This window comes from Rhinolophus ferrumequinum, chromosome 10, assembly GCF_004115265.2.
Source record: "Rhinolophus ferrumequinum isolate MPI-CBG mRhiFer1 chromosome 10, mRhiFer1_v1.p, whole genome shotgun sequence".
NCBI classification, from domain to species: Eukaryota; Metazoa; Chordata; class Mammalia; order Chiroptera; family Rhinolophidae; genus Rhinolophus; species Rhinolophus ferrumequinum.
The window spans coordinates 33,639,451-33,652,509 of NC_046293.1; the positions used below are offsets into that span (position 1 = coordinate 33,639,451).

Genomic DNA, 13,059 nt, shown 5'->3' on the forward strand with positions numbered 1-13,059 from the left:
ACATGGATTCCCATGGATCCATGGGAAATAAGCAGTTGGAGACACTGTATTCTGTTTCTATGTACATTGTACAAAAAGAACAAACCAGTTTTTTGAGGTAAGCCATTTTCCATGGCTAAACAGACTCAAAGACTGCTTCCTCTCACTGACTGGAACTCTAGGCTTTCTTTGACATGAAAACATTACATAAAGGCACCCTGATCATGTAAGTGCATGGCAATATGCCTAATTTACTCCTTTTTAAAGTCATCTTGGGTTTAACACTATCTGAAACACACACACACACACACACACACACTCACTCACATACACATATACCTACAGGAAGCATAATAATATATTTATTTGTAATTACAGTATGATCATCATGTTGATTATTTTTGACCTAATTAATTGAAAGTTGTTATTGATAAATGTCATAAGTGGGAAGTATTATTAAGTCTTACTGTCATCAGTATATAATCATTATTCAGTAGCTAAAGAAGATTGTTATGTGCGTGTCTCTGTAACTTGGAATTACAATTTTACTGTGTTAAGTAATCAAAACCCTGCTCATAAGATTTGTCTGTGTCTTGTTTCATAATTAAATAATGAAACTATGTTCAAGTTAGTGTAACATGGATTTCTGCCAAAAATATTCTAGCATTAAAAAAATCGATGTGGCATTATAATAGACACATTAATTATAATTTTATTTTAAAGTAGATTTTCTAGACAGTGCAGTTTATGGATAATTATTTTCTCATCTGACATAGACTTGTACATATTGGCTATTTAAATATTACATCTATTCCCAGAACCCTTTTAAAATCTATCTTACAAAGTAATTCTTCCCACAGCAAACTAGAACCATCTCAACTATTTCACACTAAAACACAGTTTTGGAACGCTGTCTAAATGACCAATACTTGTTAAAATAATAATCAGCTGCAAGTATTACAACTATTTGAATTCCTTGAATGCTGTACAGATGGACCGATTCACACAGTAATTGCATAAAGTCCCCGAGGCCATTTGCTGTAACTTCCTATCTCTCTTAGAGCGTCTTTGCAATTCTCTTTATTTCTTTCTCAAAACTGAAATGAACAAGCGATCAGCAATCAAACTTTTTCACATTGCATGGCTTGGATTTTAACACTTGGAAAAATCTGCCTCCAATGCATATCCATGTACTAAAATACCCCCACCTCCACATTGGACTTGCAGCCATTTTTAGCACAGTTCCAGTTGTTCTTCCCCTCTTTGCCTCTATATCCTACTCCCCCTGTGGCTACCTGTGCATTATTTATATGTATTGCCTCCTGTGTGGGTTCTCAATTGCTCTTTGTTTCCCTGGGTTTCCTCAGTGAATGCCCCCTCTCCTCCCACATCACTATTTTGCCCATGAGAGAGGAGAGAAGACAGAGAGGCTCTGATGTTAAAGTCACGTTCCAATTCTCATTTCCTCTTTTACCTGGTTATGAAAAATAAAAGTCTATATCCTGTCAACCTTGAGTTACATTATTTTACATAGGCTTCAGAAGAAAGGGGAGTTGGGAATGTAACCTGTTGGTGTCCTCCTTCTGGACAATAAGTTCTGTCAGGAAGAGTTAGTTCATTTGTAATTTGATTTGATCCTTACAACCACCACGTGAGGTGGCCAATTGTGTCTTCCACATTACTTCATAGAAAGTTAGGCTCATCATATGAAGCCTTGTTGAACCTCCTCAGTGTACACTTGACCAGTCCTTCTTCTGAATCCCCCTTGTGCACTAAAAAAACTATTAGTGTAGCACTTGTAATATTTTGCATTCTGATCTATATATGTAAACCAGCTGTGTTAACCCTAACTCTTACCATGGAAGGAAGTGTGGTACAATGCGTACAAAAATCTTGCTGTCAGCTAGTCAAGCACAAACTATTTTCTATAGTTCCTGTGCTCCAACTTATGAATACATACATTCTTTAAAAGCATCATTTGTTTGTACCTCTGTTTCTCCCGATAAGACCATTCATTTATGCAACTACTGTGTATAACGTGCTGTGCTAGACACAGAGTCATCTAACAACCCTATTTGTTGCCGCTCACCAGGCTTTTGCTAGTCTTGGGGAAAGGACAGATAAATGACTGGGGCAAGGGGATGGAGCCAAGTGCGTCAGCTATCTGGATAGAGGACTCTGAATCCTACACATGCCACTCAAAGCCCGGTGTTTGCAAGTCAGTTAATTTCCATGTATACTATCATTTGTAGCCATTTCTAATCAGAAAACTATTCTTTCATTTTTTTGAAAAGCACTTGAATTTTAAAGTTTTATATTAAGAAGATATTTTATTGGATACCCCATGCTTTCAATAACAGTGACCCTACCAATTATTAGTCAGGAGTATCATTTGAATATATACAGTGTGTCACTTTATCAGGGATACATTTTCATGGTTATCGTAACAGTGAAATCCTTTCATATCATGAGATCTTTCTAGCACTTCAGCAAAAGAGTGTTTGTATTGCAATACAAATCCACCTCATATTTTCTCTAATCTTCAGTACAGAGCTTTCCAAACTGCTCTGCAGACACGGGGTTAAATGGAATCGTGGGACATTTTTCAAGGGTAGGTCTTTAGATAATTTATTTCCCTTCTTCCTGAACCACTAAACCAGGTGAGCTTGCAACCATCTTCCATTTTGCCCTGATTTATTGCTTGGATGCACCATTCTTCTACTTTTTCATATCTATGGAAGAGCTGGATCACAGTTTTTCGCTGGTCTTGAACCATCCGACACATTGTTATTGTTACTCTTCCCTTGTTGCCATCAACAATCCAGCACTGAGGCCAAAACTTTTTTAGAACCTCTACTGACTACTGACCCACACCCACCCACGTCAACTGACATGCCAACACAGATGTTCACTGTGATCTAAATGTAATAATACCCAGTTGTGGGGGGGGGGGGAATCCAACAGTGAATGTGGATTTTTGTGTGCTTTTTGGCAATTTATATTTAATTACATTTAAAACATAAATATGCTTCGTTACAATCATTCAGTCAATATCTCTATGCACATCATGAATGTGTTAGAGATGCTGTCCTTATTATAAAGTAGACTCTAAAATTTATTTTTGCTATTCTTTTTTTAAAAAGAGAGTTTTAAACGTGGTCCTTCATAAGGCACTATTACATAGCATGTACTTTACACATGTTATTTAACTGTCTAAAAGAATTTTAAAGAAGGCAATATTAATGAAAGTTATATCCTGACCTATTCATACATTTATTCATTTTGGATTTAACAATTTATCATCTTTGGAAGATTGACCAAGTTTTCAAAAAGTCTTTCCTTTTAAACAATAAAAAAATTATTAGTTCTTACTCGGATGGTATAGTACAGATGGAAATAACTTCCTGTCATTAATTTGAGAAATGACCTTGGAAATGTACTAATATGCATCAAGATCTGGATTTAGAATAACTATTTTCTATGAATTTTGATTGCCTGTGAAGCTGCATATAAATTCATGTTTCTGACTTGTGAAAAATTAAAATAATCACTAAAGACCAAGTTATTTAAGATAGGTAGTATACACTCATAACTAAGAATAGGATCCTTTGGGATGAAAATGGGAGACCTGTTTGGCAGGTATAGAAGCTGCATAAATACTAAGCAAAAGATCATGGTGATGAGAATTTAAAAAGAAACACTAGTAAATAAAACTCTTATTGCTTAACCATTTTAGAAACACTTCTGGTCTTCCTCCTTCAATTAACATTTCTTCATGCCTGAATTTACTGGGGAAAAAGGAGTTGAGGGAAATAACTCGGATTTTATCATAAATTATAAAATTGCTATTCACTTAATCTCCACTTTTTAGGCAGAGAATCAATCCCATTGTGATACTTAGAAGAAAAAAAATGAAATGTGCGGCATTTTCATTTCCTTAACTAACCATTTTTACTCTGTTCTTACTAAATTAGCTCTGTTCAACACGTGTGGAATTCAGTTCTTGTATTCGCCATGCAGCTTTTTCTTCCCATGAGGAACATGACCTAAAGAAAATGGTGACTTAATATTTAACCGATCTCTTTCTGCCTCCTCTTCCTCATCGTATCTCTCATCCTCATCTTCATCTTCCACATCACTGCTCTGAGGACTGGAGACCTGAGACCCTGAAGGAGAGGGTGGTACTGAGGAAGGTCTGGGATATTTAAATCCTTCTGTCTGCCAAAGACAAAAATAAGACATAAACATTAAAATGACTTCTTCTTGATTTTCCAGTGATGTAAACACTTTGCATGTGCCATATATATATACATATATATGTACATAATCTTATTAAATATTTGTGACAACACTCCAATAGATTTGTTTCTCTCATTTACAGAAGAAAATTGAGGGTGAGAGAGGCCAAATGACTTGCCCAAGGTCTTACAGCACGTAAGTGGTAGAGCGAAGATTTGTACCAGGGTAGTGATCACCCCAGAACCTTTCATCTAATCTCAACTGCTTTGTTACACTGCTGAAAATGTCACACCTATATCATCCTTTAGATTGGCTCGATGAAATGGCAGGACATGGGCAGCTTGGACATGCTAGGGACAGCCACCACTGGGAAGAATCCAGGAAGCCAGGCCACTTAGCTAACCCTCAAATTCCACCAGTTACTTTTGTTTCAGTTAATGAGCAAGTACCTACCATAGGTTTCAAGCAAACTGCCTTTCTACTAAGATTCACTGAGATAACTCACTTAATAAATACATACTAAGCATCAGCTATGGGGCAGGCACAATAGTGGCACAGAGGAAACATGAAAAACATGATCCCTGCCTTCTAGGAGGGTAGGTACATGCTTGAGTGGGGAGACAAATGTATAAAACTGTTTCAGTACTTGTCACTCTGTATTTCAACTACATTTATACATTATTATTAAGTCATGTTTGTACCTTCATTTCAAGATTCAGATACTCTACCTGAAAGTAGACAGAAAAAAAGCTGAGTCCTGCACTTAGGACCTGGCTCAGAGTAAATGCTCAATACTTAATAGTTGAATAAACAAATTAATGAATGAATATAGCTGAATTATCAAGTGGCGTGTCCACCTCTACATAAACTAAGCAATTATCTCTATTAGAATCATGAACATGGGAGTAGAATTTGTAGACTGAGGGACTTACAAAGTCCTTTTATCTTCCCTATGGGCAAATTTCACCTTGGGTTAACTTTCTAGGTCTGTTGCCCTGGACAGCTGATACAGGTGGAATATAAGTTGTATTACTAGGCAAAATTGTTTATGATAAAAGTGGCCGTTGGCTGGGAAATTACAGCTGAACTTGGAGGACGGAGAAATACTAAATGAGGATCCATAGTTTTTGGGAATCCCTGAATTTGATGATTCCTGTAATTGAGCATGATTCCTGGGAAGACGTCTGTGGAGATTTAAATGAGATATTGGCTCCCCGGAGTCAGAAGCTAAGCTGGTTCTCATACCCAGTGACGTGGGTCTCATCCTCTTGCACCTATGCTATCACCTGAGGGTTAGGGGGGCAAAGAAGTTTAGCTCTATGTATACCACTGTTAAGGACAATACCACGGAAAACAAGGACCTGACGCTGCCCTGCTTCAAGCTGTGTTTCCTATCTTACATCCTGCTAAGTGACTCTGATGACAAGTAGCCTATGCTAGTCTCATCAATGTAATATCTAGTTGGACTTTAGAAGACTCCCTTGTGGGCACTGCTGGATGGAACGTAAATGTTCGTCTTGTCCAATTCCTCCTGTGGTGCTTGAGTTCACTTGCCAAGTAGTCACCCTGTATTTAAACATTTCCTGTTGCCAAGTAGTCATCCTGTATTTAAACATTTCCTTGGATAGCCAATTCACTTCCTGTTACAGCGGGCCACTTTATTTCTGAGCAACTGTCAAAAGAATGGAAGTGTAATGGAGTCATTTCAAGCACTAAGGCAGAGAGAGTTTTAATATGGACGTGCTTCTCCAGCGACATGAATTAGCTGACTGTCTGCTCATCTTATACGTGAGGTGAACAACTCTGAATCGAGGGCTCTGAGTTGGTCTGATGTGTCAGTTCCTCTGTTCTTTGTATTGATGTGATACTATGAAAAAGTATAATAGTTTGTGTACTTAGCTACTTCCAAATTAAAAGTTATTCTTAGGACAGCATAAATAAATTTAGCTTTCAAAACAAATAAACAATATATAAAATATTTACCGTGGGTGGTGATGTGGGTTCCATGTGGAATTTATCTGGAAAGGCTCTGCTTAATGTCAGGTGCCTGGCATGCTGGTAATACTAATGAAAGAAGACCAAGTCAGGGGTTAAAAAAAGATTTATATACTTTAATAACTTGGTTATTATAGAAAATATTTTCATAGGTATGAAATATATTTTTTAGAAAGTGGCAGAATCTATTCACCCTAAGTTCAAGAATCAGAAAAAGAAAACAACAGTTTAGAGTTTCATTTTTTTTCAATGAATAGGTAAAGAAATAATACAAAACACTAGAGGGAAAAGCCATACTGGCCTTACAGAACTCTGAATTCTGAGTGCTGAAGCGACAGAAAACACTGGTTTCATTCTACAAAAAAGCAGTATGGCATGGGAAAAAAAATGGGGCCTGAATAATCACACAAATTGGATTTAAATCCTGCTTCAGACCTGAAATAAGAAACATAACTTCTGAGGGCCTTATCATTCTGCTTTTGTTGTAAAGTGAAGAGAGTAAAATTAATCATAGGGATGTAATGAGCACTGAAATTAGTATATGTAGATACTCAGCAGATGGCCTCATCTGTCATTTGTCTGTGGGAGTTTAGCAGTATCTAAGCAGATACATCATATGAAGGCAAAGTCAGTTTATTTTTATTAAATCATCCAAGGCGAAGATATATGAATATCTGGTATTTATAAACCTACTGCATGAAAGATGGTATTTCCTTTTTCACTTGTCATTTTGAGAAACAGTATTATTTCTACTACCTACTCACTTACTCTAGTTGAGGAATAAGATCACATTATCTCTTGGAGTGAAACAAACTAGGGACTTTTCTCTTGATATTTCCCTCATTCTCAGGAAACATCTCTGCATACCTCTAATGCATTAAGTTAAGCAGTAACAATAGAATAACTAGTAAGATTAGTGCTAGATGGATTTGCTGTTGTGGGCTCAGACTATATGTGAAGAATTGGGCTTAGAACTACAAATTCATATCAAGTAAAAATGTATGTGAAAACATTACTAAGATTTTAACAGTTACAATACTGAATTGGCTTTACAGATTACTCGTATAACTAGAATCAATACTTTTGCAGTCCAGTGGGATTTTTAAAGTGATCCTTTGTGTTGATTACAAACTTGCTTACTCTGCCTAAATATCTCCAATCCAGAAGGTCTGAGAGCCTTTCAGTTCTGTTCCTCTGGATTATTCTTTGACGACGTGACTGTTTGCAAAATCCGTACAGAAACTGAGCCAGCTGATTGCAAGAATCATCTAGAGAGCGAAACCGCCTGTCAACAATGTAAATACCTGAGGAACACAAAAGCCGAAGCACAGGTCAAAAAAGGGCTAACCTTAGGGCATTTTTTCCTCCTAGTCCTTAGGTTCTGTGGCAGAGCACATGCATTATCTACTCCCTACCCCCCTTATTGCCTCTGCTTTATCCTTTCCCTTCCAAGGCTGTAGTTCTGTGACCTCTGTCTAATGGTTTACAACTGTCACCAACACACAGACAACAAAATAGATCTTGCTTAAAAAATAATCTGTCAGTATAGATCAATGATTTTCCGTGGGGTGGCTCACTAACCAGAATCTCTGGGGTAAAACCTGGGCATTCGTGTGTTTTTTTGGCTCCCCAGTGTGCAACCATGGCTGAGACCCATAGCTCTAGCCTGAGGAAAGAGAACAGTGACAATACAACTGGAAAAGACCAGGGAATTGGCAACGTGTGGGCAGAGAATCTAGCCCTTTCAAACTTTTCTTGCTACTACACAACATGGACATAGAGATGGTTGATATGCATATTCTCCTGCCATCTTAAACAATTTAAGTAAATTTGCTAGGTTGGCACAGACTTTTAAAATAGTTATGCTGACCAATACACGTCCTGTCAGGCCATGGTTATTGTAATACCACTTCTAGGTAGTAAACGGCCAAACCAGTTCAGGGAGGAAAAAGGTAGCAGGAAGATTTATCTAAGTTTAGCACTCCTTTTGCACTTTGTCTTTTGGGCAATATATTTAATATTAATAGCATTCTTATCTTTTCTAAGGACCACATAATTAAATCTACTTTTTAGGAGACAAGAAGTATCAACATTGGTTAAATCAGAATAGCTTTGGCGTTAGGCTCTACAGTCCCCGTGCTTTGTTTGGTTAAAGGTCACTTGTCCCTGGGTTGGGTTAAGGATGAAAAACCTCACCGTATGCAGTAGGATCAGCCACGTGCTCCTGCATGAAACAGCCAAAGCCGGAGAGGTTGGTTGTCACACTGGGGATGCCCATCACCGTGCATTCGGCTGCCAAGGGAAATAGACAAAAGGCTTGGCTGCAGACCAGCTCCTATATCTTCTTATGTACTCACAGAAGAAAAAAGACCCCGTCTATCTAGTAATAGCAATGTTTACTTTGTGCCAGGCACAGTGCTAAGCTCTTTACATGTATTAATTCATTTAATCTTCTCAACAACGCTGTGAAGTGAAGCCATCATCATTTCCATTTTACAGATGAAGAAACTGAGGCACAGAAAAGTTAAATAGCTTTCCCAACTTCACAAAGCCAGGGGCTGGGGGGAGAGCTGGGAGTTGAAGCCAGGTGCCCAGCTCCAGAGCTCTTGCTGGGAACTGCTACCTTATACTGCTTCTTTCATTCCAGCCGATTTTGTGCTCCATTCTAAGCTTATGTCTCTAAGTATTTGGCAAGTTTATGGAATAGGTCAATATTTTGGAAGTGACCCACTCTTCTTATCATAGAAATCTCCCTTGGCACAAATCCCTTCCACTTTCTCAGGTGCTCACTGAACCCCGTGGTCTCTTTCATTCCTCTCTCACCTTTTAGTCAAAACCTGTTTTTCAAAAATATCAGATAGGCCATACAAAACATTACCGCTTTCAAGGATAGCTGCATTTTTAGCAAGGAATTTATATTTGATTATGGAATAACTTTTGGTTGGCTAGTGGGGTTGGATGGGAAGAAAAGAGATTTTCCCATTACCCAAAAAGTAATACAATATAAACAGGGGCCTATTCTCCTGCTCTGCAAATGGTTTCCTAATTTAGGGCAGGGGGTGGAGGAGAGGAAGTGGGATGGGATTATCGACCCATTTGAGAATCTAATAAAACTGTGGAACTCCTCCATATATATGTACATTTAATTTAGCCTGCAATTCTGTAGAACTTAAGAGATTCTTATTTTTATTAAATGCTCATTAACACACACCGTGTTTCCCCGAAAATAAGACCTAGTCAGACAATCAGCTCTAATGCATCTTTTGCCGCAAAAATTAATATAAGACCCGGTCTTATTTTACTATAAGACCAGGTCTATAACATAATATAATATAATATAATATAATATAATATAATATAATATAATATAATATAATAATACCGGGTCTTATATTAATTTTTGCTTTAAAAGACGCATTAGAGCTGATTGTCTGACTAGGTCTTATTTTCAGGGAAACATGGCATTTAGTAAAATGCCAGATACCCATATAAGCTTAGTATCCGAGGTTGGACAATTAAGTTCGCAAACTTCCCACCATTTAAGCGCATGGTATGTTCATTCAGTGAACTTAATAAAGTAAGTGCTTATATTCATTGGGTTTTCTCAAAACACAAAACACAGACTTTAAAGAATACTGTCTGGAGTGAGTTAGAGTTAGTATTACATAAAATGATTATTCTTAAAAAAATTAGAGTTATCTAATATGCTAACACCAAACTTATACCACCGGAGGTTTCATTATTTCTGTAATTATAGGTTAGGTGAGTAGTGGCCAACTTCCTTCAGTTAATTTAAAACAGAATGACTCATTCACTGTGGAATATTTCTCAAACTCCTTTTTCTGTCTACTTATCTTTTATAACACCTTTGCCTGTCTTTACCTTAAAACACTAGATACATCTCTTCTATCATTTCGACTTAAGTTTAACTTTGTCCTATAAAATGACATTGTGGTGGAAAGTCTCCCATAAGTTACGTAACATTCTCTTTACCCAACATAAATGACTTCCCACATTCCCTCAGTCACTCACACTTTGGTTTTGTATTTCTCTATCCAATAGTAAATTACATATCAACTTTGAATATCACATACATATACATAAAATAAAATACTAATAAAATTCCAAACATTCCACAATCTAAACAAGCCACATACCTGGAGTATAACCCCACGGTTCATAATATGATGGAAATACTCCAAGATGACAGCCTCGAACGAACTCTTCATAATCCATGGGTAACAAGGGGCTGGTGGAGGACAGGAACTCAGGGTGTAAAATCACCTAAAAAAGGAAAATTCTAATGAGAAATAAAAGACAGAGAGAAAGAAGAAATTAAAGCAAAAAATCTACAATTTGGTTATCTCAATACTGTAGAATCCTTGTGTTCTAGATTCAGGAAAAAAAGAGAGGAGAGAAGAAAGAAAGAAAAAAAAAATGGATGCTTTTATTCTCCTCTCTTCATTCTGTGTAAGTGTCTATTCTGTAGATGAACTTTCCCTCAGGTTCCAGTGAAGGGAAACTCACACACAGTGAGTTTGTGTGTCTATTTTTGTTCTCATGCTAACCTACATCCCCCAACCCAGCCTTTATTAGCAATAAGGCTTTATTTGGTTCTCTAACTACTTCTATTCAGTGAAGATCTCTACTCAACATAAGCAGAGTGAACCTTTAAAAATGCCAACCATTCATTCCCTTGCTCAAAATCCTTTAGTAGCTTCCCATTGCACTTAGAGTAAAAGCCAGTGTTTACAATGGTTTTAAGCAGCGGTATGTTGGTAAATGATCAAGAACCGTAAAACCAAAGTATAAATGTGTATTTGCACATAAGTTTAATATAAATTTTACTGACATAAAGGATGCAATTATAGCATACAATTTCCACGTAGTAAAAAAATGTACACACAAAAATATGCACACAAATGTTTATATCAGTTTTATTCATAATTGTTAAAACTTGGGAGCAACCAAGATGTCTTTCATTAGGTGAATGAATAAATAACTGTGGTGCATCCAGACAATGGAATATTGCTCAGTGCTAAAAAGGAATGAGATATCAAGGCATGAAAAGATATGGAGAAACTTTAAAACGTATATTATTAAGTGAAAGAAGCCAATATGAAGAGGTCACATACGAATATCTGATAATTAAGTTCACGAACTCATCCTAGAAAAAGTGCTACATACCTCATTGCTGAATATCACTACGGTCACCTTCAAAGTACTCCCCTTGGGAAGCTATGCACTGACACCAGTACCTAGTCTACCCTTCAAAGCAATTTTGGCCTTTCTGGAATGGCCATCAGAGCTGTTGTCATATTACCCTTGATATCCTGAATGTCATCAAAATGTCTTCCTTTCAATATTTCCTTTGTCTTCGAGTAAAGAAAGAAGTCAATGGGGACCATACTAGGTGAGTAGAAAGGGTGTTCCAATACAGTTATTTGTTTATTGGCTAAAAACTCCCTCACAGACAGTGCCGTGAGAGCTGGTGCATTGTCGTGATGCAAGAGCCATGAATTATTGGTGAAAAGTTCAGGTCATCTAAATTTTTCACACAGCATTTTCAGCACTTCCAAATAGCAAACTTGGGTAACTGTTTGTCCAGTTGGTACAATTTCATAATGAATAATCCCTCTCATATCAAAAAAGGTTAGCAACAATCATTGCAACAAGTTCGCGAACTTAATTGTCAGAAATTGTACCATATAATTCCAACCATAAGACATTCTGAAAAACACAAAACTATGGAGACTATAAAAAGATTGGTGGTTACTAGGGGTCAGGGGGGAGGGAGAAATGAATAGACAGAGTACAGAGGATTTTTAGGGCAATGAACTATTCTGTATACTATAATGGCGGATACATGTTATTATACAGTTATCAAAATGTATAGACTGTACAACACCAGAAGTGAACCCTAATGTATGTAGATTATGGATCTCTGGTGATGATGTATCAATGTAGTTTCATCAATTGTAACAAATGTATCACTGGGGAACAGGATATTTATAGTGGGTGAGGGTGTGGATTTTGAGGGCAGACGGTCTATGAGAACTGTCTGTACTTTCTGCTCAATTTTATGTGAACCTAAAACTACTGTAAAAAAATAAAGTCTATTAAAAACATATAATATTCGATGTAATTAATTAATTATCACATAACTCTTTTGCTGATTTTTGAGAAAATCTTGTATTCATTACCAACTTGTAGTTTCAATGGATAACTGAACATAGTTCTGACATAAGTGTTGGTTGATTCCTTTGTCAATGAGGGAAAGGACGTGAAATGCAGAGAGGTATGTAGGTACGTCAGAACTTCACAGGTTCATCAATGACATGAGTGACTTCTTTGTTGAGTTGGATATTTTTGATACTGGAAAAATATTTCCTCATATTTTTGTGTCACTCACTATGTAATGAGTATGGACAAAACACACTTTGAAGTTGAATCTACTTTATTAACATTTCTCCACCACTTTCTTAAGTCTTGACAATCAATACACAATCAAGACATGATGTGTAATGCTCACCTCCTTTCACTGTATAAATACTCGACCATGGCCAATTTCAAGCTACCAGTGAGCTATCACTGAAATGGAGATAGGAAGAGCTGTAGCACATCCTTGTAGAGTATTTACACGACGTGGGTACAATAGTCATAAATAACCTCAAGAGCACAGGTAATAGTAAAATGTAGTAAACAATTAGGATGTGATAAGTTTTGGGCATTACCTTTCTTTTTAACAATTTAAAGAGAAATAACTGATTTCTTTCATTATTTTAAGAATGCATTTATTTTTATGTTTATATAATTTAATTTTAACCAGTGGCTTGTATTCAAAAC

At 36.8% G+C, this 13,059-nt stretch overlaps 1 protein-coding gene across 1 annotated transcript in view; it reads right to left on the reverse strand.

Annotated features, from left to right (window-relative positions):
• Window positions 1-3,225: 3,225 nt before the first annotated feature.
• Window positions 3,226-13,059, reverse strand: part of GYS2 (glycogen synthase 2) — a 48,182-nt gene continuing 38,348 nt past the window's right edge. The window contains exons 12-16 of the mRNA XM_033117742.1: window positions 10,371-10,497; window positions 8,410-8,505; window positions 7,354-7,517; window positions 6,202-6,282; window positions 3,226-4,197 (exon numbers count right to left, since the gene is read on the reverse strand). Of these exons, the coding sequence (XP_032973633.1) occupies window positions 3,976-4,197; window positions 6,202-6,282; window positions 7,354-7,517; window positions 8,410-8,505; window positions 10,371-10,497 (690 nt within the window). The 3' untranslated portion in view covers window positions 3,226-3,975. The remainder of the gene's footprint in view (window positions 4,198-6,201; window positions 6,283-7,353; window positions 7,518-8,409; window positions 8,506-10,370; window positions 10,498-13,059) is intronic.